The sequence below is a fragment of the Acinonyx jubatus genome, chromosome D1, assembly GCF_027475565.1.
Source record: "Acinonyx jubatus isolate Ajub_Pintada_27869175 chromosome D1, VMU_Ajub_asm_v1.0, whole genome shotgun sequence".
In the NCBI taxonomy this organism is placed as follows: domain Eukaryota; kingdom Metazoa; phylum Chordata; class Mammalia; order Carnivora; family Felidae; genus Acinonyx; species Acinonyx jubatus.
Window position 1 is genome coordinate 25259502 of NC_069390.1, and position 21997 is coordinate 25281498.

Sequence of the window (21997 nt, forward strand, 5' to 3'; positions counted from 1 at the left end):
AGAATACCTGAAAATGTACTGAGTATAGCAAAAGACAAAGGCTTGCACATTCAAACAGAACCCTATGCAGAATATACTCAAAGAAATCCACATAGCCACACACACACACACACACACACACACACACACACACACACTATAATCTAGCTGCTGAAGCTAGGCTGGGAGAAAAAAAAAATCTTCAAGGCAGCCAGAAAAATGATGCATTTTCTACGGGGAAACAATTTGAATGGCTGCAAATTTCTCATCGGAAACCACAGAAGCCAGAGGAAGTGGCACGACATTTTTAAAGTGCTTAAAAACAGAGCTGTCAACCCAGAATTCTATATGCAGTAAAAATATCCTTCAGGAGTGAAGGTGAAATCGAGACATGGTCAGATGCAGGAAAACTAAGAGAATGTGTTGCCAGCAGACCTGCTTTAAAAGAATTGCTGAAGGAAGTGCTTCAGACAGAAGGGAAACGGTACCAGAGGAGACCAGGAACATCAGGAATGAAGAAAGAACAACCAAAATGGCAAATCTCTGGGTAAATTTAATAACAGATTGCTCATTTCCTCTGAAGTTCTTTAAAATGCATCTGAGAGTCTAAAGCAAAAATTAAAACACGTCCTTTTAGGGTTTCGGATGTTCTGTTGCTGTACCGACGACCAGAACATAAAGAGATATATACAGAGTGACAGGGTTTCTACGTTCTACTTGAGGTGGCACAGTATCGATTCAGGTCTGTCTGCGAAAAGACTGACAGCTGGTTTCAAGGGTTTTTAGCTTGATCCATGCCTTATAAAGCTCCCCATCAATTTTTTATTTCATGGTTTCAGGAACCATTGAAGATGCACGTCTTCATCAGGGTTACAAAACAGACACTCTAATTCTTTTTCCATTATAGTTCATTAAAAAAAACAAAAACAAAAACCTTTCCTATGTTGGCTATTTAATTACTGAGAAGTACAATGCATCTAGAAAAAGGAGGCTAAATGCTTGATTCTCTTCTTTTATTTACTAGTTATAAAAACAGTGAATTAGAACCATTATTTTTAGATGGTAGATATGCCAGAGGAAAATGCTGGCTTAATCCCCAATGATCTAATTTGGAATGGATAGAATTAACTCATTTAGACAATTAAAGACCAATATCCAAACATTTAAATCATACAAGGTCTTTAATATGGCAGGGAGTATGCAGAATGGCACAGTCATTTAGAATGTACGTACTAGAACGTATCACACTTGCTTTTTATTGCCATTCAATTATTCTCTCGTATGTATACATGGGTGTATATAAATAAATTATATACATAAATACAGACATATATATACATGCATGTAAATTCCCCATGGACAGTAGGAAGAAGCTAAGATCAAGTTGAAACTCTAAAGAACTCAATGAAAATACAACAAGTATGTCCTTGGATGTCCTAAGCCAAAGGTGAAATGCGAGTAAATACGGTCTTCCTCTTAACAGCTCCTAGTTTTAAGTCACTATGGGTTTTCAAAATCAATTACTCCTTGCCAGCCACCACACTAAGCACTTTTCAGATACGACCTGGTCTAATTGTCACAACAACCCAGGAAGCAGGCTCTTAGCACTCCCCTTTCATGAGATGAGGAAACCACCGTGCAACATTACGTAGCACAGCCAACCCATGCCTAATGAGGGCGGATCAGAAACCTGGAGCCAGACTTTCCAGCTCCAGAGTCATTTCACTCAATCAGGCTGCTACCCTGTTAGTGACCTGTATCCCCCTGCTACGGTGGGTTTCTGCTACTCGACTAATCATTCAACAATCTAGCCGCTATGTCACATTTTTGCCATTTGAGATCCAGAAGATGAAAAAAGGCAACAGGAGAAGGCACACGGGAGAATTATATACTTCCTGCGTCCTCCCTGGGAGGGGGTGTCAATGACTAGGCCCTGGGAAGGCATGAATGGTCACCCCCTCTTCCAGGACTTAAAACAGAACCAACAGGGTAAAGGGAAGTCAGTTTCCCAAAACAATCACTGAAGTCATTAAAACCCGTGTTTTGAAATAAATTCGTAACATATATAACAATTACATTCATAGCAACGACAATCCTCACGAATAACATATATGTGTACATATACACACATACATTGACATACACAGAGAGAAAGAGGGAAGGAGAAAGAGAGGGGCAAAAAGAGAGAGGGAGGAAGAGAGAGGGAGGAAGGACTGGCACAAGAAAGCCCACATATTGTCATTCTGGGCAAATCTCATTTTCCATTTTATATTTTCTGTATTTTGCAAGTTCCAAAGCTACTTGCTGGGAGAGCCGGCACAGTATGAAAGGTGGGGAAGAGATGCCTGAAGGTCACTGAAGCTGCTACGTGAAATGGTTCTGGACACAGAGACTCTGGCCAGGAAGGGAATGCGTGCGTCCAGGCCATGGAGTATGAAGTTCAACACCAGGACTGCTAAGAGGCAAGGTGGGGCAGAGAGCACGAGAAGGGGTGTGTGTCTGTCTGTGTGGTGATACCTTGGAATGTCATACAGCAAGGAAAAGGAATCAAGGCAGTCACAAGACAAGGAGAACTTTAGCTTTCTACAGTATTTGGTATATACATACACATGCATATATATACATATACATAGCAACGTACATATACATATATGTATATATATGTATGTGTGTATATATATATTCTTTTAATTTTTTTAACATTTATTTTTGAGAGACAGAGAGAGAAACAGAGAGACAGAGCATGAGCAGGGGAGATGCAGGGAGAGAGAAAGGGAGACACAGAATCCGAAGCAGGCTCCAGGCTCTGAGCTGTCAGCACAGATCCCAATGCAGGGTTTGAACCCATAAACTGCAAGATCATAACCTGAGCCGAAGTCAGATGCCTAACTGACTGAGCCACCCGGGCGCCCCTCAAAAATATATTCTTGTGACATATACATATACACCTTTTTAAAAATAACTCCAACTAGGAAGGAGAGCAGGCACATGAACACGGGGTGCTGAGTGCAAGAGTAAGTCAGCTGAGGATCTGAAGGAGCAGGGAATCAGCTCTGCCATTTATGACCTGTAAGATGCTAGACGAGTTCACGGATGTCCCTATGCTTCGGATTCCTCAGTTGTTAATGAGGATCACACGCCTGCACCTGCAGAGCTATTGTACTGAAGTATGTCCGAGACCCAAGTGTTTAGTAGAGACCCCAATAAATGGCAGCTGAGCATTCCCGCGTTTGCGCAAGAAAGAAGCGGTAAGGAACAGGAGGTGGGGGACGGCAGAAGGCACCGGGGCCTATGGGAGTGAGGAGCACGGAGAAGAGTGGCCCTGATGGGGGCCCGGCCCACGAGAAGGAACAAGGCACGGCGACATGGGCCCTCCCGGCACTTACTACAGTTCTCCTCATCACTGCCGTCGGGACAGTCCTCGAAGCCATTGCACTGGAAGCGGCCAATGATGCAGTGGATGCCGCTGGCACAAGGGAAGAACGTCGGGCCGCATTTCGACTTGGCCTTGGCTACAGGAGGAAACACAAGACAAACAGCAGGTCATCAGGAGGTGAAGATTTCTGGCCACCGCACGCCCATCCCACCAACTCTGAGTGTGCAAAGGGGTCCTTCCCCGGGTACCTTGAAGTCCCCAAAGGTTTCTTACCACCACCACCCACCTCCGGTGCCCAGCCAGATCGGCGGCCCACACGCACCATCCTTGCGTAAGGGGGAGGCCAATCCTGCTGTGTTTACACGGCCCCTACACCAGCAGGGTTCAATCAGCACGTGCTGAACAAAGCAATGAATGGGTAAGCAGATGGGGTGATAGACTGAGCCTGCTCTTAAGGTGCTAAGGAAGCATTCAAAATTCATTTCCTGTCAGAGTAATTGTCTACACTGATTAAATGCTTCCCATACTAGACAGCGTGGCCAGGGCTACACACGGATGATGTCATTTAATCCCCCTGGCCAGCACCCAACGGCACGGTGTGCAGAAGAGAATTAATGCCACGGGCCTAAGACGGCTACCCTTGAGTAAGGCTTGCTGGCTTGCACGGCTGCCCTTGCTCGGCTGGTGTCTGCGAACTGGGGTTTCGGGAGGGTTCCCACCATTCTCTCCGGTAAGAACGGCTCACTGTGCCTGAACTATTGATGCAGACAGTGCAGTTTATGCCGAACACCTGCTTTTCTTCTGGGAGTCTGGGACTTTGGTGCACGCTGGGCAGATGGTGCCTGCGAAACCAGCCCCTAGAAAAATCCCCAGGCACTGAGTCTGTAATGAGCTCCCCCAGTGGAAAACATTACACACGTGTTGTCACAATTGGTTGCTGGGGAGCTAAGTGCACCCTGTGTGACTCCACAGGGAGAGGACTGGAGGTCTGAACTTGGATTCCCCTGGACTTCACTCCACGTGCTTCTTCCCTTTGCTAGTTTTGCTAGGTATCCTTCCACCATAATAAATCATACAACTATACGCTGAGCTCACTGAATCCTCCTAGCAAATCACTGAGCCCGGGGGCGATCTCGGGGACCGCAGACAAAGATGGGGATGGTTCTTATCCCCATTTCGGAGGCGTGCTTTGGGTGGTGAAGTGACCGACTCAAGGCCACACAGCTAGAAAATCTGACCCTGCGGTGAGCACCCCGGCACTCAGATTCCAGAAGCCAAGCTCTCAACCAGCTCAACCGTGTTACCTCTCTGCCAGTCTGTCACTTCTCACAACAGAGGCCAGACTCCTGCTCAGAGAAATTCTTCTTCCACTCCTGCTGTACAAACAGTTTTAACGGAAGCTGCTGTAACTCACGCTTGATGGAGTGGCCTGCTAACCAAACAGCCCTGTGGGGTAATGTACTTTCCCGTTAATGGTGCCGGCTGCTCTGGCTTGCGATTACGAGGTGTAAGATCGAATCTACTGCCACATCCCAGGTAGCTGGCTCCGACTAGCATCCCTCCCATCTCCTGCCTTAGAGGCAGGAGCTAGGGTCCTCAGGAAGGAAGGGCCATTTCTTGGGAACAAACAGCCAGTAAATTACCTTCCCGTTCCTGCCATCAGTAACATGCCAACTTTGGCGGCACGATCCACAATCAACAGGGTTTTAAGGCCTGGGACGTGCCTAGGTTTTAAAAACCCACATCGCTTTGTTTCAACTAGGAACTTCTGCAATGGTGCTGGTGTGCTCTTCAAAGGCACAAACTTGGGAGACAGCGTCCTGGGTTCGAATAGTGGCTCTACTGTCTTGTGAACTGGGGCAAGTTTCTTCATATTACTGAGCCTCAGCTGCCTCACCAGTAAGTTGGAGGTAACATCTACCTCACAGGGCTCTAGGAAGGATTCGATGAGAGAATCTATGTAAAATGCTCAGCACAGACCATGGTATAGTAGGTGCTCAATTAATGGTAATGCTTACGCTATTCACCATCTTTACTTACAGAATTTTAAAACTACTTAGGCTGCTAATTTTATTCTGATTGCCAAAAGTAAAAAAGCTCATTATGGAAGATCTCTATGAACTGGTATGAAATGATCTCCAGGATACACTGTTAAGTGGGGGAGAAAGCAGACTGCAAAAGAGTTATCTACAGTATTTTAAAATCTCTACAGCAAAAGAAAGGGACATAAGAAAATGTACCTGGAATGGTTCATCTGTGCATACAAGACACGGGAAGGACACAACAGAAACTGGAGAGACTGCTTACCCACGAGGGGTGGGTGGGAAAGGGTTGGAATGAGGCAGCCAAAACGAGAAGGGTCACATTTCTTGGAGTCTGTACAGCTCTGACTCTTAGAACCCTATCTCAGGTGCCTGGGTGGCTCAGTTGGTTAAGCGTCCGACTCTTGATTTTGGCTCAGGTCATGATCTCACGGCTCGTGAGATCAGACCCAGCACTGGGCTCTGTGCTGACAGCGTGGAACCTGCTTGGGATTCTCTGCCTCTCTCTCTCTCTGCCCCTCCCCTGCTCTCTCTTTCAAAAATAAATAAATAAACACTTAAAAAGAACCCTAATACTTCACATAGCCAAAGGGTAAACAATTAAAATCATCCACATGTGCATGCGTGGAGAGGCTCAAAATGGAACAGAAACGGCAAAGTGAATGCATCTGGACTGTAGGTGAGTAAGCTCACCAACCTGAAGGGTGTGGGGAAGAGCAGAACCCACCTAACTCGGGAAACTGTTACTTGGACTGCATTCTACGAGGCTAAAGAAAAAGAGAATTGTACACAAATACGGCACTCTACTTTTATTTGTCGCCGGGGTATGGATTAGCCGTTCTGAAACTACCTTTGTGTGTACTCGGATTGAACAAATGAGTAAATATACTGCAGATAATAACAGCGAGGTTTCTCACTCTCCGAGGAAGAAGTTAAAAATAAGAAAGTGGAAAGGCTAAATGATCCCGAGGCTTTGGACTAGAGGAGGAGGCATCAGTATGAACTCAAGGTTTGTAAAGACAGACAGAGAGAGAGAGAGATAGACACACAGACAAGAGAGAGAAACAGAAATCATGATCTGTGTGTGTGCATGAGTTAGTATACATACATTTATTTCCTAGTTCCGTTGGCCAAGAAAGACTAGAAGTTACACACAAATGAGCACGCCCGCACCAGATCCTGATTTCTAAATACCATTATCCAATAAAGGGAACCAGGGATCCTTGGAGAAGCATTTGATTCCAGCAGGAAATTCAAGATGAACGTGGAGGGTCTTGTGTTGTCAGAAAGTCAAGAAGCACTCAAGACATGACGGGCACATGTCAGAAGGAACAGGGGTCACCCTGAAGGAGCTGCCCAATGGCCAAAGCTACAACACTTTGAGCACCAAAACGATGACAGTACCGGACTGTAATCCAGAGAACACAATAAATATCTGTGAGTCCGTACCAGTATCGTACATCATTGGATAAATAAGTAAATGGGGAAGAAGGGAAGTTTTTCCTTATAGAAGATTTCCAACTATTACACTGGAGGATGTAGGAAGCAAAAAGTCACCATTTAGCAAACACCCCAGTAACAACCATTCCAGGCAAGACCCAGCAATGGATGCCCACATTAAGAGTCTCAGCCGGCCTTCCTCTAGTCACCCTTTGAGGGATCAGAGGAAGAAAGGCTGTTTATAGGGTTTGACATCTGAGAGATGCTTCCTTGTAAACCTCCATTCGCAACATCACTGCCCTCCCAGCATCTTAAAAAAGCCTAAAGCCCCTATCACAGCATCAGGCAGCTCTGGAGACATCTGTAATTCACATGCACCCACTCTCCCTGCCCGGCTACACGGGCCTCCTCGCTCCAGCGGGAGCTGCCGCGCTCAGTCCCACCCCGGGGGGGACCCTGCCTCTCCTGCTACCTGCACTGCCTTTCTCCCAGGGTCATGTGGCCCTCCATTCATTTAGGTGTCTTGAATCACTCTACCATCTACCCAGAAACTCCCACCCTCAGTCTCTCTACCCCTAACTCTGCTTCTCTTTCTTTTCCCTCCTAGGAAAGGACGTCGGCGGCTCTGTGCTCTGCTGTGCGAATGATGAACACATGGTCGTTCAAATACTTTCATTCACCACTTTGACAGAGCTACACTACACAGCGCCGACACCGGGTGATAAATACTTGCCAACTACACAAACAGGCCTGTAAAAGAGAGACTGGGATTGGGTAATGACCCCCAACTGCTGAATGTTTACCACGGGCTAAGCAGGATGCTCTACGTTTTACAAATCTCCCCTCATTTACTCCTCACAGAAACCCATTTCACAGATAGGAAAACTGAGGTCCGGAAGTGAGGGAGCTTGCCACTGCTAATAAGCAGAGTCAAGGCTCAAACCTTCCTCTTGACTCGTCTGCTCTTCTGCCTCTTCAGATATTTCTAAGCCCCAGTCCAGCTCCAAAGGACCAGACTTTATGAGACAAAGAAAAAGAATATGAATAATTATAAATGAATTAGCTATCGTTCAATTAACCAGCTCTTTGGCCCTGCCCCTGAACCCTTTTCAAGGATTAGTAATGAGACCTGCTGCCTTGTCAGCGATGCTCAGTCGCGGTCTCTGTCAGAGGGAGCCCGTCCTGTTATGATTTACGTCTGCGCCGTCGGGCGCCTGCTAAGGCAACTGGCGAGGCGGATCACAGGCGGCCGGCCAAGCGCCTGGCTGAGCCTCAGAGAGAAGCCAGCCGCTGACAGCAGCTGTCGGCTGCTCCCTGCTTGCACAACCCACTTGGCGGGCTGGGGGGGCTGCTGGACCAAGTCTGCATTGTCCTCCCCCAGCCCCCATTTCCACGACAGGGAGATTTCAGCATGAAACTCGGCAGCCCCGGGCAGAAGATGGAAGCCTGACTGTGTCTCAAATCGTCCTGACAAAGGGGGACAGGGGGACTCCACGCCACTGAATACCTGAATTCACAATTTTTTGAGTACCTGCCCCATGAACTTTGCAAGGTGGCAGCTTTCACCAGCAGAAGGACAAGAAACTGGGGCTCTCCTGGGGGCTGGTTAATTTCCTGATCTGTGTCCCCTCCCTCCTTACAGCCAGGTTGTCACAGTTCTGATTTTCACAGGTCAGGAAAATAAAACATAAAAAAGTAATTTTTTTTTTTAAGGGAGATAGGCATGGGCAAAAGACTGAAATGGTTGCCAACTTGTTAAGTTTACCAGCAAGGACATAAACAAACCCGCAATAATCCCTACTCACTACGGTCTTAAGCAAAAACTTTCGCCTCCCAAATGCAGGACAGACCAGTATTGGGGGATTACGTCAGAACTAGAGGGGAACCAGGAGACATTTGGTGTGGTCAGGCTGTGCGGCCCTCACAGCAAAGACCTGACCTTTCTATGCACAACATCTGGAGCACGGCAGGTGGTTCACACAGCTTGCTCAGTAACGAATTCTCACTTTCAACAGGGGAGAAAACGGAGGCCTGAGGATAGGCGATTGGAGACGCGCCCAAAGTCACATAGCTATTTAGGATCTGACTGGCCTAGAATCCAGTTCTCAGTCCCTGAGTCTAGCCGCTTTCAACTATCATGTGCTTCAGGCAGGGTGCTTCACACCCACACCCTGCCAAACCCCACATCAGGGATCACATTCAGGAGAGCTCCTATGAGACTGAAAGTTCCACATGGCCAGAACTTTCCACGCCTTGGAGAGAAATGCTCTGCATCAGGCTTTAGGCCGGGGCTCCCATCTGTCCAGAAAGGGCTCAGGGCTACCCGCTGGTCCTGGAGGATGCCAGTGCTGCAGCGTGGGCCTGCTGTCTACAGCTCCTGGCCCAGACCCTCCCTGGGTAGTGATCCCACAGAAGAGTCAGACAGGAGCTGCAACGACACAGCCTCTCTGTTCAGCCACAACAGCCAGGAAATCGGCTCATCGGACCTGCGGCATCTCTCAGGCTGTGGTAACAGCTCCAGCTATAAACACGAATATCTGGGGTCTCTCTTCCAACATGTCTGTAGGGGGCCAAATAAGCAACAGCTGCTACCTTCACTGCCCCTGCCTGCCTCCAATTCTTGCTCCGGGATCCTGCCAGTGTGTGCCCGTGAAAGCCCAAAGAACCAGAAGCAGGAGCCTTAAGCTCTTCCGGAAAATTACCATCCTCATGACACAGCTCACCGTGAAAAATTCAAACTACAGAGAAATGTACATGGTAAATGTAAAAACTGCCCCAAACTGCTGTCGCCCAGGAAAAGCCACAGTGGCCGTTTTGGTAAACAGCGCTCCAAAAAGCAAGGTCTCAGAAACTATTGTGTGCAAATGGTAGACTTAGGACCTTATTAAAATGCAGCAGGTCTCAAGTGGAGCCTAGGATTCTGCATTCCTAATGCTCCCAGATGACGTCAATGCTGTGGGTCCCAGGCACTTCACTTCCAAGGCCCACTGTGTTGTTCACTGTTGTATCTCCAATGCCCAGAAAAGTGCCTAGCACACAGGTTACTCAATAATTACTAAATGAATACATAGAAATCTGAGCATGCAGTTTTGTTTAAATGCATCCATAAAATACTACGTTATTCTAAACTTGCTTTTGTCACTTACTAATATATTGACATTTTCATGTTGATAACTATAGGTGCACACAATCACTTTTAATGGCTAAAGGTAATTTTACTGCATCTCTGTACCCATAAGTCCCATTGCTGATGGATATTTGGGGTGTTTTCAATAAACAACGCACATACAGACGCATATACTATTTTCCCCACTTGTACAATATCTCCTCAAGGTATAAGCAGTAGGTCAAAGGATATGTATATTTCACATTTGGGCATCCTTTTGATCATCGACGGCCTCCTGGTACTGTCTTCTGGCCACAGATGGCTACAGGAAAAGCCTCCAGCCCGGGATAGGCTGATTCTCCCCGGCTGGCAATGATATTCCTCGAAGCACACAGGCTGCGAACACCCCACGGTTCCTCTGTGTTTATGTTAAGCGGGCCCTTCACAGCTGCCGGTGCTCCATTATTCTCCATTTATCTCTGTCTCTCCTCATTTTAACATCTGTGTATTTCATTACTTTGCAGAGAAGGGGACATTCCTATCCAGTCAAGGAAACCATGACTCTTCTTTTTATCTTTTAAATTTGCACCGGGTGCAGACCATCAATCTTTGCTGGAATTGGTTTCCCTGGGTTACGCGAATCACGGGCTAATGCAAAGTGTGCCTCCTTTCAGGAGATGCTACTTGTGCTAACTTTCCTAGGCTGCACTGTCCCCTCTAAGGGCCCGACAAACGGTAGGTTCTCACTCCAAAGACGGTCCTCCTTGCCAGTCATACCCCATTTCTCCAGAAATTCACATTTCTCCAGAACGTCATGTCCCATAAGGCAGTGTTTAACAAAGAAGGGGGTCAGTGATCCCCCCGCAGAGGGATCCCTGGAGAGGGGTGCTGGTGAAGATGCCGATTCCGGGGCCTCTCTCCTAGGAGGTCTGCATTTGTATTAAGCACAGAGGATTCCAATGGACACTCTCATGCAAACACCCTACTGGACAGACTCTACCTGTGTCCTATGCCCCGAGAATAAATGACCTCCTCAGTCCTTTCTTCCTGCTGGTTGCCACTGCACAGACCAGCAGCCACTGCAGGAATTCTGGCTATGGGGCCACTGTGGGCCTAGTCTGGCCACCACCCTGGTCAAATCTAGCACCTGCATCCCAGATAGCGTAGTTATCATGCAAAGAGCACCCACAAGAAAACCATGGGCCTCTTTATGATCTTTCTCCATTTCAACAGGCTCTCTCTTCCTCCATGTTCATGTGCAAGACACAAAATAACTCTGCTTTACACGTAAAAGCTGTGGGCTCATATTCCAATGGTTGCTGTCCCGGCAAAAAGGCCGTTTTAGAACTTTAAAACCCCTTAAGTTCTGTCTACTTTTTAAGGATTTACGCTACCTGTGCATAATACAAAATAGGGATAAAGAGGCAAAAACATGTTTGCTGCTCCCTCTTAGCAAATAAAATATTCCTGAGCATCCTGTTATCCGTCAGGCACTGGGTCAGTTCTGTGGTGATCCAAAAGTACTCCCTAACTGGGAGCGGAGGAAGGACACAGACAAGGAAGTGAGCTTCTGCGTGCAGTGCCATGAGTGCCCTGATGGGGGAGCTAGAGGTCACCCAATCTCAAAGAGAGGCAGAGGTTGACGTCAGAAAAGGCTGCTCAGAAGAAAGCAGGCCTCAGCAAAGCCACTTCGCACATAGCTGAGGTAGAAACGAATGCAATGTGTAGACAGTCTTAGGCCTTACACACTTATTCACTCACACTAACATTAATTCACAAACTCTGTGTCATACCTGCAAAGAGTGAAGATACACTGGAGACAGCTCTGCCACAGATAAAATTTCAGTGCTGGTGGGTCTGTTCCAGGAAGGAGGAACAGCATGTGCAAAGGCCAAGAGGCAGAAACAATGTGGTACTGGGAGAACTGAAAGGGGGTCAATACAAGATTCCTTCTCAGGTCAGGAAAAAGTACCCAGTATGTTTTAACTAAAAAGAATTAAAACCCATGGGGCACCTGGGTGGCTCAGTTGGTTGGATGTCTGATTTTGGCTCAGGTCATGATCTCACAGTTCGTGAGTTCGAGCCCCGCATCGGGCTCTGGGCTGACAGCTCAGAACCTGGAGCCTGCTTTGGATTCTGTGTCTTCCTCTCTCTCTATGCCCCTCCCTTGCTCTTACTCTCTCTCTCTCTCTCAAAAATAAACATTAAAAAATTGAAACAAAAGAGAATTAAAACCCTATTTCTCATAAGAAATGTGCCATGAGCCAGCTGCAATTCAGCTCACGCTAAAAACGTAAGCATTATCTACACCAAAGTATGAATCAGAAAAAAAGTCAGATTATAAAATTCATATAATTTGAATCAACATGCACACCGCCCCCCTCCCCCACCCAGAGTGAACGCCCACGTGCAGCCATCACTGGCTAAAAATTTTGCAAAAAGTAATGGACCCAAAATTGCTACTATATTCAGTCCCCTGGTTCGCTTTGTAAAATGTCAAACTGTGGTTCCTCTGAAAAGTCAAACATGACTTCATGCTTGGAAGCAAGAAAGCAAAAAGAGCCTTATAAAAAGTAACAGGCTTTTTTAAAAAACAACATGCCTGGGTTCTCTAAGAAGTCTGGGAGAGGGGAACAAACAGGTGCTTCATGGTGGTCCTGATGCAGAGGACACACTTCCCAGAAAGCCAAATCCGTGCCTGGAATTCAAGTCTGCACATCCACTATTACCTGAGCAAAACCAAACCAAAACAAGCAACAACAAAAACAACAACAACAAAAGGTGTTCTGCCTGTTACAGTAGTTCAATGCAAAAGACCACATGCTCACTGGAACATAAATACAGAAAGAAGGCATCTAGCTGCAACAGCTTCAACAGAAGACTGTCAGAAAATTCTTTCGAATCACCTCTTTCAAGAGAATACAGGAGGTTATGAAGCTTTGGGGCTAAGAGGTCAGAAGGGATTAGGGTTCAGAAGCTTCTGGGCTTCTATCCCCAATTCTGCCACATAATCCCAGAGACCAAGGACAAGTCACTTAACCTCCACTGGCTTCAACGTCCTCATCTGTAAAAGGGGCGTACAGATAGAACAGACCTCATCAGCTGCTGGAAAATAACATGAGATTTTGCATGTAGAAAAAACACTGTAATACTTGACATCTAGTAGGGATCTGATCATGTCTTCTCCTCCCTAACATGGTCCACGGGTCTACAAACTGTTCTTCCCATATATGGATGGCCCGGAGAAAAATGAGGTGGAAACCGATGTTATGTTTAGACTAAGGGCTTCCTCTTTCAGTTATTCTTTGCATTAACGTTAATTCTCAGACTCTCTATGCCACACGTTGGACCAAGTGGGGTTGCAAAAAGAATCAAACATTCAAATATAACTTCTGGGAGCAAGGTGCCTCTAGCTAAGGAGCACCTGGAGAAGGAGGAGGAGGAGGAGGAGGAGGAGAAGGAGAAGAAAAAGAAGAAAACAAAGGACAATAAACAGATCGTTGCCATGAGATGTGGTAAGTGCTACATAAGCTGTATAAACATTCGTCTTTCAACAGTAGGGTTAGAGGTCAGCCTGCCAGGGTCCAAACACTGGTTCCACCAGTTACTGGACACATGATTTATGGCAACTTATTTCACCTCTCTGTGCCTCCATTTCCTCATCAGGAAATGGCAACATTAACAGCATCTACCTCGTTGGGTTGCCGCAGGGATTAAAGGACACAACACAATAGTTGCTTCGTCTTTTTCTGGAACACGGTATTAGCTATGACAGTTGATACGGTCTTAGCTACTGTTACATATATTACACCTTAGCCATTATTATTTAACATTACACCACAACAGTATCCTATACAGTGTTAGAGTATCATACAGTATAATTACAGCATTAGCTATTATTACTGTTATTAGTTATGACTATTATTTTCAAACACTTCCTGTCCCATTCTGCCCCAGGGAACACAGCACCAACGACGGCCATGTCAGTCGTCTAGGAGATGAGTAGGGATGCGTTAGTGGAAGTGGAGAGGGAAGGGCTTCCAGGAAAAATGAGTGACATGAATAACAGCTGAGTGGTGGCAGGGCTGAGCCCATCCGTACAGAGCCTGGGAGAGTGTAGGGCGTGTGGAACACGGATGTGGCAGGAGACGATCTGTGGTAGAGGCAGGAAGCACCTAGACACCTACCCACCCCGCGAGCCAGCCAGGCAAGTGACTTGTCAGATTTGGGTTTTATGAAGAAAATTTTTACGGACTCACAAGAATATTATGAGGCTCTGGTAAGCACGTAAATATCCCCCTTACTCCCAAAAAGCCCTGAGGGAACTGAACAGCCAAGTCTATAATATTTTTGGGGCTTTCAGGGAAAAGGGCACTATAAACAATAAGGGGATTCTAAGTGCCTGTCCTTGCCCTTTAAAATATTTAAGAAATTTTTTTTTAATGTTCACTTATTTTTGAGTGAGAGAGAGAGAGAGAGCATGCACGCGCACATGAGCAGGGGAGAGGCAGAGACAGAGTGGAAGACGCAGAATCCGAAGTGGTCTCTAGGCTCCAAGCTGTCAGCACAGAGCCCGACGAGGGGCTCGAACTCAAACCATGAGATCATGCCCAGAGCCGAAGTCAGACGCTGAACGAACTGAGCCACCCAGGTGCCCTGTCCTTTAAAATATTTTTAAGAACGAAAGGGAAAAAGTTAGCAAGTTTGGGATTAAGACATTATCTTATAACCTAAGGGGTTTTTTTCCCAGGTTATTAATTTTAGCTATTTGTAATGCACAAACATATGTGCATGAAGGTATGTGTGTATGTATATATACTGGAATGAAAATTCCAGAGAACCCGTAAGTAGGAAACCAAGACATTCCCATCTGATTTTTCTATAGACAAAGTTTGAGAGGATAAGCTCGAAAAAGATAATAAATAAACGTGGGTCAGATAAGTTAGCTTCCAGAGGCTTTTCACCGCTTGGAGAAAAAACTTCCTGACAGTGGATCAGAGTCCCCGGGATGAAAACCAGATGTGGGAACAGACATGCTAGAACTGACTAGTTTCCAGTTTATAAAGGATACTTTGATAAAGGCATCATCCAAGGAAAGGTGATATCCAAGGGCCAACTCCTAAGAAATGGGGGAGGGGGTGAGTGATAAAGAAAAAAAAATGTGGGGGGAAAGGGGGATGATGCGAGAATCGAAGTTTAAAGGCTTGAACAGAAACAAAGGAGAATCCATTGTAGATCACCTTCCATCTTGCTGGGCATGAGGGACATCACCTTTGCCCAAAGAGGCAGGTTTTACTCTTCAGGGCCTCTACCTGCTTCCACCCTTTGGGCCCTCGGCAAAAGCTGAGGTTTTTCTTCCCAAAAAACCGCCTTCATTTCTGTGCAAGTTCTTTACCTTCAGCCTTGTGAAAAGGAAGCTCATTTCTGATCAGCCTCCTTCTAGAAGTGTCTCCGACAGCCCCCCTTACCCGCCCCTCCCCACACATCCACAGGGACAGAAGGACCCCGGGACTCAGACACTGCCTCCTTAACGGTGCAACGCTGGCCAAAAGAGCCAGAGAAAGGCCTATGAAGGAGGATTACACTGTCGTCAGATCCACAGGACAGCAGGACGTGCCTTCACAGACATGAGGCATAATCCTTTGCTGGCTGCTGCCAACAGAGTGAGACAGGGGAGGCGGCTCTGAAAAGCCGAGCAGGAGGACATTCAGTCTGTCACAAGGTAGCCTGAAAACAATGGCTTAACGCACCACAAATCTGGCTCTAGGAACGGTTTCCACCAAGGGATCTGGAGGTTTCTATGATGCCTTCAACACCAGTCACAGGAATCACATAATCCCATGGAGAGCATCTCTCAGTAGCTATGGGCTGGCTTTAAAAACAAAACACCGACCCTCAGCTTCTAACTTATCCAATAAGAGCTGTGACTCAATCTTGAATGCACATCACAATAACTCAGGAAGCTTTAAGAAAACAAAACAAAACAAAACAAAGCAAAGCAATCCCAAGTCAATGGAGCTAGAGTGACTATACTAACGTCAAACAAAACAGAACTGGTGATAAAAATATGTTCCTAGAGACAAAGAAATGGTCAATCCATCAGGAAGACATAATACATACACTTAAAAACGGAGTCCCAAAATACATGGGACTGACAAGGGAGAAAGAAATATTTAAACAGTAAGAGTTGGAGACTTCAATGCCTGCTTTCAATAATGGTTGGAATAATTAGGCTGAAGATCAGCAAGAAAACAGACGAGCAGAAAGGAACAACACAGTAAACCAACCACATCTAACAGACATCCATCGAAATCACAACCAAAACAGTAGGACACGCATTCTTCTCAGGCGGTAATGGAACATTCTCCAGGGTATTCCAAATATTAGCCCATAAAATAACCTCAATATATGGGGCTCCTGGGGGGCTCAGTCAGTTAAGCATCCGATGTCAGCTCAGGTCGTGATCTCACAGTTTGTGGTTCAAGCCCCACACCAGACTCCATGCTAAGAGCTCAGAGCCTGGAGCCTGCTTCAGATTCTGTCTGTCTCTCTCTGTCCCTTCCCTACTCACATGCTGTCTCTGTCTCTGTCTCTCTCTCTCTCTCTCTTTCTCTCAAAAATAAATATTTAAAAAAACATCAATACATTTAAAAGAAATAATACAATGTATGTTCTCCAGTCACAATGAAATAAAATTAGACATCAATAACAGAAGGAAATCTGGGAAATTCACAACTATGTGGAAAATTGTCAATATTACCAATACCAGAATAAACACAACTATGAAGAAATTACCAACAAGTTACCAATGAGTCGAAGAAGAAAATACAAAATTAGAAAAACACTTCGGGATGAATGAAAACAAAAACAACATGCCAAAATTCACGAGATGCAGCTAAAGCAGTATTGAGAATGAAATGTATAGCTGTAAGTGTATTTTTTTAAATCTCAAATCCACAAACAACTCTTAGAACTAACAAACAACTTCAGCAAGGGTGCAGAACACAAGATGAAAATATCAAAATAAATTGAACTTCTATATACCAGCAATCAAATATCCTAACATGAAATTAATAAAACAATTTCATTTATAATAGCATTGAGACAAATAAATAAAACAAATAAAATACTTAGGAATACATTTAACCAGAGGTCTTGTGACCTGTACACTGAAACCTACAAAATACTGTTCAAAGAAATTTAAGAACTAAATAAACAGAAAAGACATCCCATGTTCATGGATTAGAAGACTAAGTATTGGTAAGATACCGATACTCTCCAAATTGATCTACAGATTCAAATGCTTATGGATCAACAGAATAAAATTGAGAGTCTAGAAACAACCCATCACTTTCAGTCAATGGATTTTTGACAAGGTGTCAAGAAAATTCATTAAGGGAAAAGACAGTCTTTTCAACAAACAGCTGGGACAACTGGATACCCACATGCAAAATAATGAAGTTATTCATTCCATATAATGGAATGTTATTTGTTCAATAAAAAGATGAAGTACTGATGCATGATCCAAAACAGATGAAACCTGAAAACATCATGCTAAGTGAAAGGGCTACGCATAAAGGCCACATCTAATACAGAAATCCATAGAGACAAAAAAACAAAAATAGATTAGTGGCTCCCAGGGATTGGGGGAGGGAGGAAGGGAGAAGAAGGGGGTTTCTTTTGGGGGTGATAAAGGTGTTCTAAAATTAGGTAGCAGCAAGAATTGCACAACTCCCTGAATATAACTAAATAAGGAAACAAAACTTTCTAAGAATTTCTGAGATCCAGGAGGGTTGGTGACATCAGAAATGAAAGAGTTGCTCTTTTCCAGGAAGGAAATTGCCTGAATTCCTCCCTCGTTCTTCTGGTTTGCTCCCCAGGGAACATTTGGCAATACTGGAGGGGGGAGGATGGGGCATCTGGCTGGTTCAGTAGGTACAGAATGCAACTCCTAATCTCGGCGTTGTGAGTTTGAGCCCCATGCTGGATGTGAAGATTACTTAAAAATAAAATCTTTTAAAAAATATTGGTGGTAGGAGGGGAGGAGTGAGTGCTACTGGCATCCAGTGGGTAGACCAGGGATGCTGCCAAAAGTCTCATAATGCACAGGGGGCTCCCCTCCATCAAATAAAGAATTATCTGGCCCCAAAATGTCAACATTTCAAGAGTGAAGAAGCCTACACCAGGAAAAGGTCAATACTCTTGAACTTCAGCCTTTTCTGACTTAAAGAAAGACCTAACTCTCTACTAATGGTTAAAAAACAAACAAACAAAGGGTTAGGAATCAAATGGAACTTGGATTCAAATCCCGATCCCACGCCTTCCCAGAACTGAGACCTTGGGCAAATTACCTACCTGCCCTGGGCTTTTACTCTCTCATCTGTAAAATGGGATGATGAAATCAACCTTACAAAGTAGGTAAGGATTAAATGAGAAGACAGAAGATGCCTGGTATCAGAAAGGCTGAGAGCTTTTATTACTGTAATTATTATTTTTTGTTAAGCCCCAAAGTGGCTTAGTACCAGGAAATGGGTGACTGGGTCATCTTAAAATAGGACTATTTTCTCCGGCAACAATTAGTATGTAAACTAGGACATTTTACGAGCTAATAAGCAACTGAAACATAACAGCTGACATTCCTCACCCGTATATTATGCTCTAGCCAAAGAGGGACTGGCCAAGTACCCTGTTGCCATAGTAATAAAAAGTTTCTGTGAGTCTGACTCATTTTCTTTCCAGTAAATGCTTTCTGTTTGTCAGGCTACACTTCATGTACAAGTTCAATGCACAGGGGCGGAGTCTTTTCCATCTACTACACCTAATATCTTTCTGCTGCTCAAAAACCAATTTACTGTCATGGAAATAGCACCAAAGACAGGACAAGATGACAGGCTGTCATTTGCTATGGGTCTCTGTAATGGAGCTCACCAGTTAGCAGTGGATAGGAATGGCTCAGTAAGACATATTAAACCACCCAGGCCTTCCAACACCTCCACTAGACCAGGTGGTAGTTTGAGAGCGCCTCCTCCTCACCATAAATGAGGGAAAAAAGATAAAGTAATTAACACTTACTAAATTCTTGCTGTGTGTCCTGAGCCACTTTGGTGGACTTTATCCAATTTACACTCCACAAAAAAACTGAGAACATTGGTTACTAACACTGCATAGAGAATGCTGACAATCAGAGAGATTAATGTTTCCAGGGACACACTTTCCATATATATTTATCTTTGCTCCATCTCAACTCATAAATCGTTTGAGTTGCCACAGGAAAAAAAATCGGTAAAAAAACAAGGAAAACAGGATGTTATAGGCAAAAGCAAAAGAAAAGAAGGTAGTAGACAAGATGCACTCCATACAGTATTACAGGATTACTATCATCAGGGCTGTGAGTTTCCTAGTGGCCAAAGCAACAAAGGAAACATGATAAGGAGTCAGAGTAAAGCGTACCAACACTAAGACCTAACCATTTAAGAGAAAAGATATTTTTGGTACTCTCTCCTCATAACCCAGATGTAAGTGAATACATCACAAAATGTTGAGGCAGTCACAAAATTTGAACCCAGAGCAGACAAAATCCCAGTTCTGAAAAGGCTGCCTAATATCTAAGCATTCGGTGAAGGATGGGTGTGAATGTGCCGCCATTTGTATTCCACATTCATGTCCTCAACAGTGTGGCTGAGTGATGGAATGATTAAGATTCTGCTGTCATGATGGGCATTGAGGAGGGCACTTGGGATGAGCATTGGGTGTTGTATGTAAGTGATGAATCATGGGAATCTAGCCCTGAAGCCAAGAGGATGCTGCATACACTGTATGTTACCTACCTTGGCAATAAACTTTATATATATATATAAATATATATATAATATATATATTTATATATATTATATATATGCTAATATATAAATATATATAAATAATATATAATATATAATTATATATAATATAAATATATAATATATAAATATTATAATATATAATGTATAATATATAAATATACAAATAATAATTTATATATATTTATATATATTTTATATATATATACATATATATAATATATATAAAGATTCTGCAGTCAGACTGCTTATGCTCAAATCCCAGCTCTGTCCCTATCTAGTGATGCAATTTTTAACTTTCGGTGCCTCAGTTTCCTCATCTGTAAAGTGGAGATGACCATCATAGTACCCAATCTCATAAAGCAATCGTGGGCATTAAATGTAAATCATTTTGAGCACTTCTTAGGCTCCACTGCACCAATGTAAGCTATTAATAGCAACCCTACTCCCACCACACTTTATTCGTAACTGATCACATGCCAGCACTGTTCTCAGCAGTAGAGGACACAGCCCTATCCCAGGCAGGGGAGGTCTTGCCCTCATGGAGCTCCAACAAACACACAGACAAAATCGGACAGTGCTAAGTGCTCCACGGAGATGGAAGATGTGATCGTGGGTGCGTGGTTGGTATGGATAATCAGGAAGGGAATTTCAGAGGCCAAAGCACTTACGATGAGAACTAAATGACAAGCAGCAGCCAGCCAAGCAGGGATGAGAGGGGAGAGCAGCCCAGGCAGAGAGCCCATCACAAAAACACACCAGTGACAAAGACTGGAAAGGCCCGGGAACAGGAGGGGCAGCCAGGCAAGGCTGGAGCAGGCTGCCCCCGGGGCGAGGCAGGGAAAGCAGGAGCCAGGTCCAGGAGGGATTCCTCAGGGAAGGAGTCTGGGTTTGATTCCAAGTGAAAGTGATGGGAAGTGTTACAGGGGAGTGATTTTATTTACTTTTCTAAAAGATCTTGGGCTGCCCTTGGGAGAGTGAGATGAAGTAAATGAAGCAGGAAGTCATTCCAGGAGGGGACAACAGTGCCTGGAGGTGTGTGGGAGTAGTGAAGACAGAGAGCTGTGCACAGACTTGACTCAGAACCTTCTAGATCAGGGTGTCTCAACCGCAGCACTGTTGACATTTGGGGCTGGAAAAGTCCTTGGCGTGGGGGACTGTCCCATGCACGGCAGGATGTTCCACAGCATCCCTGGCTTCCACCACTAGATGCCAGCAGCATCCCCAGTTCTGACAACCAAGAATGTCTCCAGACATGGCCAAATAACTAACCCTGGGAGCCCAAATCACCCCTGGCTGAGAACCACTGCTTTAGAGGCAGAGCTGACTGGCTTTTGCTAATAGGCGGGATCAGAGAGAAAGGGCAGTCAGCAAAAGAGAGGCCTCAAGGATGATTCCCACGTTTTTGTCCATAACAAGGTAAGATCACCTCAAACAGTCAGCTTGCTTGCTTTGTCTGCCACTGAACTTGCTCCTGATTTTCAATGCCACTCATTCATTCATTCAAATGGTCCACAGAGGGGCATCTGGGTGGCTCAGTCAGTTGAGCATCCGACTTCGGTTCAGGTCCTGATCTTCGTGGTTCCTGAATGAGCCCTGCATCGGGCTGTGCTAATAGCCCAGAGCCTGAAGCCTGCTTCAGATTCTATCTCCCTCTCCTTCTTCCCTTCCCCTGCTCACACTTGGTCTCTCTCAAAAATAAACATTAAAAACAAAACAAAACAAGACAAAAAACAGTCCACAGAGTCAGCCATACCTCATCCCAGGGAGGCCTGGCTTACAGACTTAAAGAGCTTACAGTCTAACAGGGACATAGACATACAAGCAAGCGAAGTTGGTACAGGACACATGGGTTAGAAGAACCTGTGAGACTAAGCAGAAGCACAAAGGAGAACATGGCCCTTTACTCCTGGGGGAGGCAGGGGAGGCACCATGGAGGCTGAAGGCTGTGCTGGAGGACAGAAGCCCAGAGGGAAAAAGAGCATGTGCAAAGGCCCAGAGGAATGAGCCTGAATGGCTAGGGAGGCACGCAAGGTGGGGCAGGAGCTGCAGCCAGTGAGACAGGCAGAGCCAGCCAGGAGGTCTCTCTGGGACTTCAGAGCCCCCTTTACTCCATGGGGGACCTGGGAGCCCCTGGAAGTCTACTGTTATTCATATTCCTCACATCTAAGGATTTAAAAAACAAACAAACCTTGAAGTGGGTTATCTACTGAGT

General features: G+C 45.1%; 1 protein-coding gene across 5 annotated transcripts in view; it reads right to left on the bottom strand.

The window, feature by feature from the left end:
* LDLRAD3 (low density lipoprotein receptor class A domain containing 3) overlaps nucleotides 1-21997 on the bottom strand; it is a 240536-nt gene that overhangs the window by 126101 nt on the left and 92438 nt on the right. For 4 of the 5 annotated variants that reach the window (XM_027072881.2, XM_027072880.2, XM_027072879.2 and 1 more), the window contains one exon: nucleotides 3366-3491. In XM_027072881.2, the coding sequence (XP_026928682.1) occupies nucleotides 3366-3491 (126 nt within the window). Of the gene's footprint in view, nucleotides 1-3365; nucleotides 3492-3677; nucleotides 4048-21997 lie in introns of those variants that run through there. The other variant, XM_053203306.1, reaches the window with a different exon arrangement.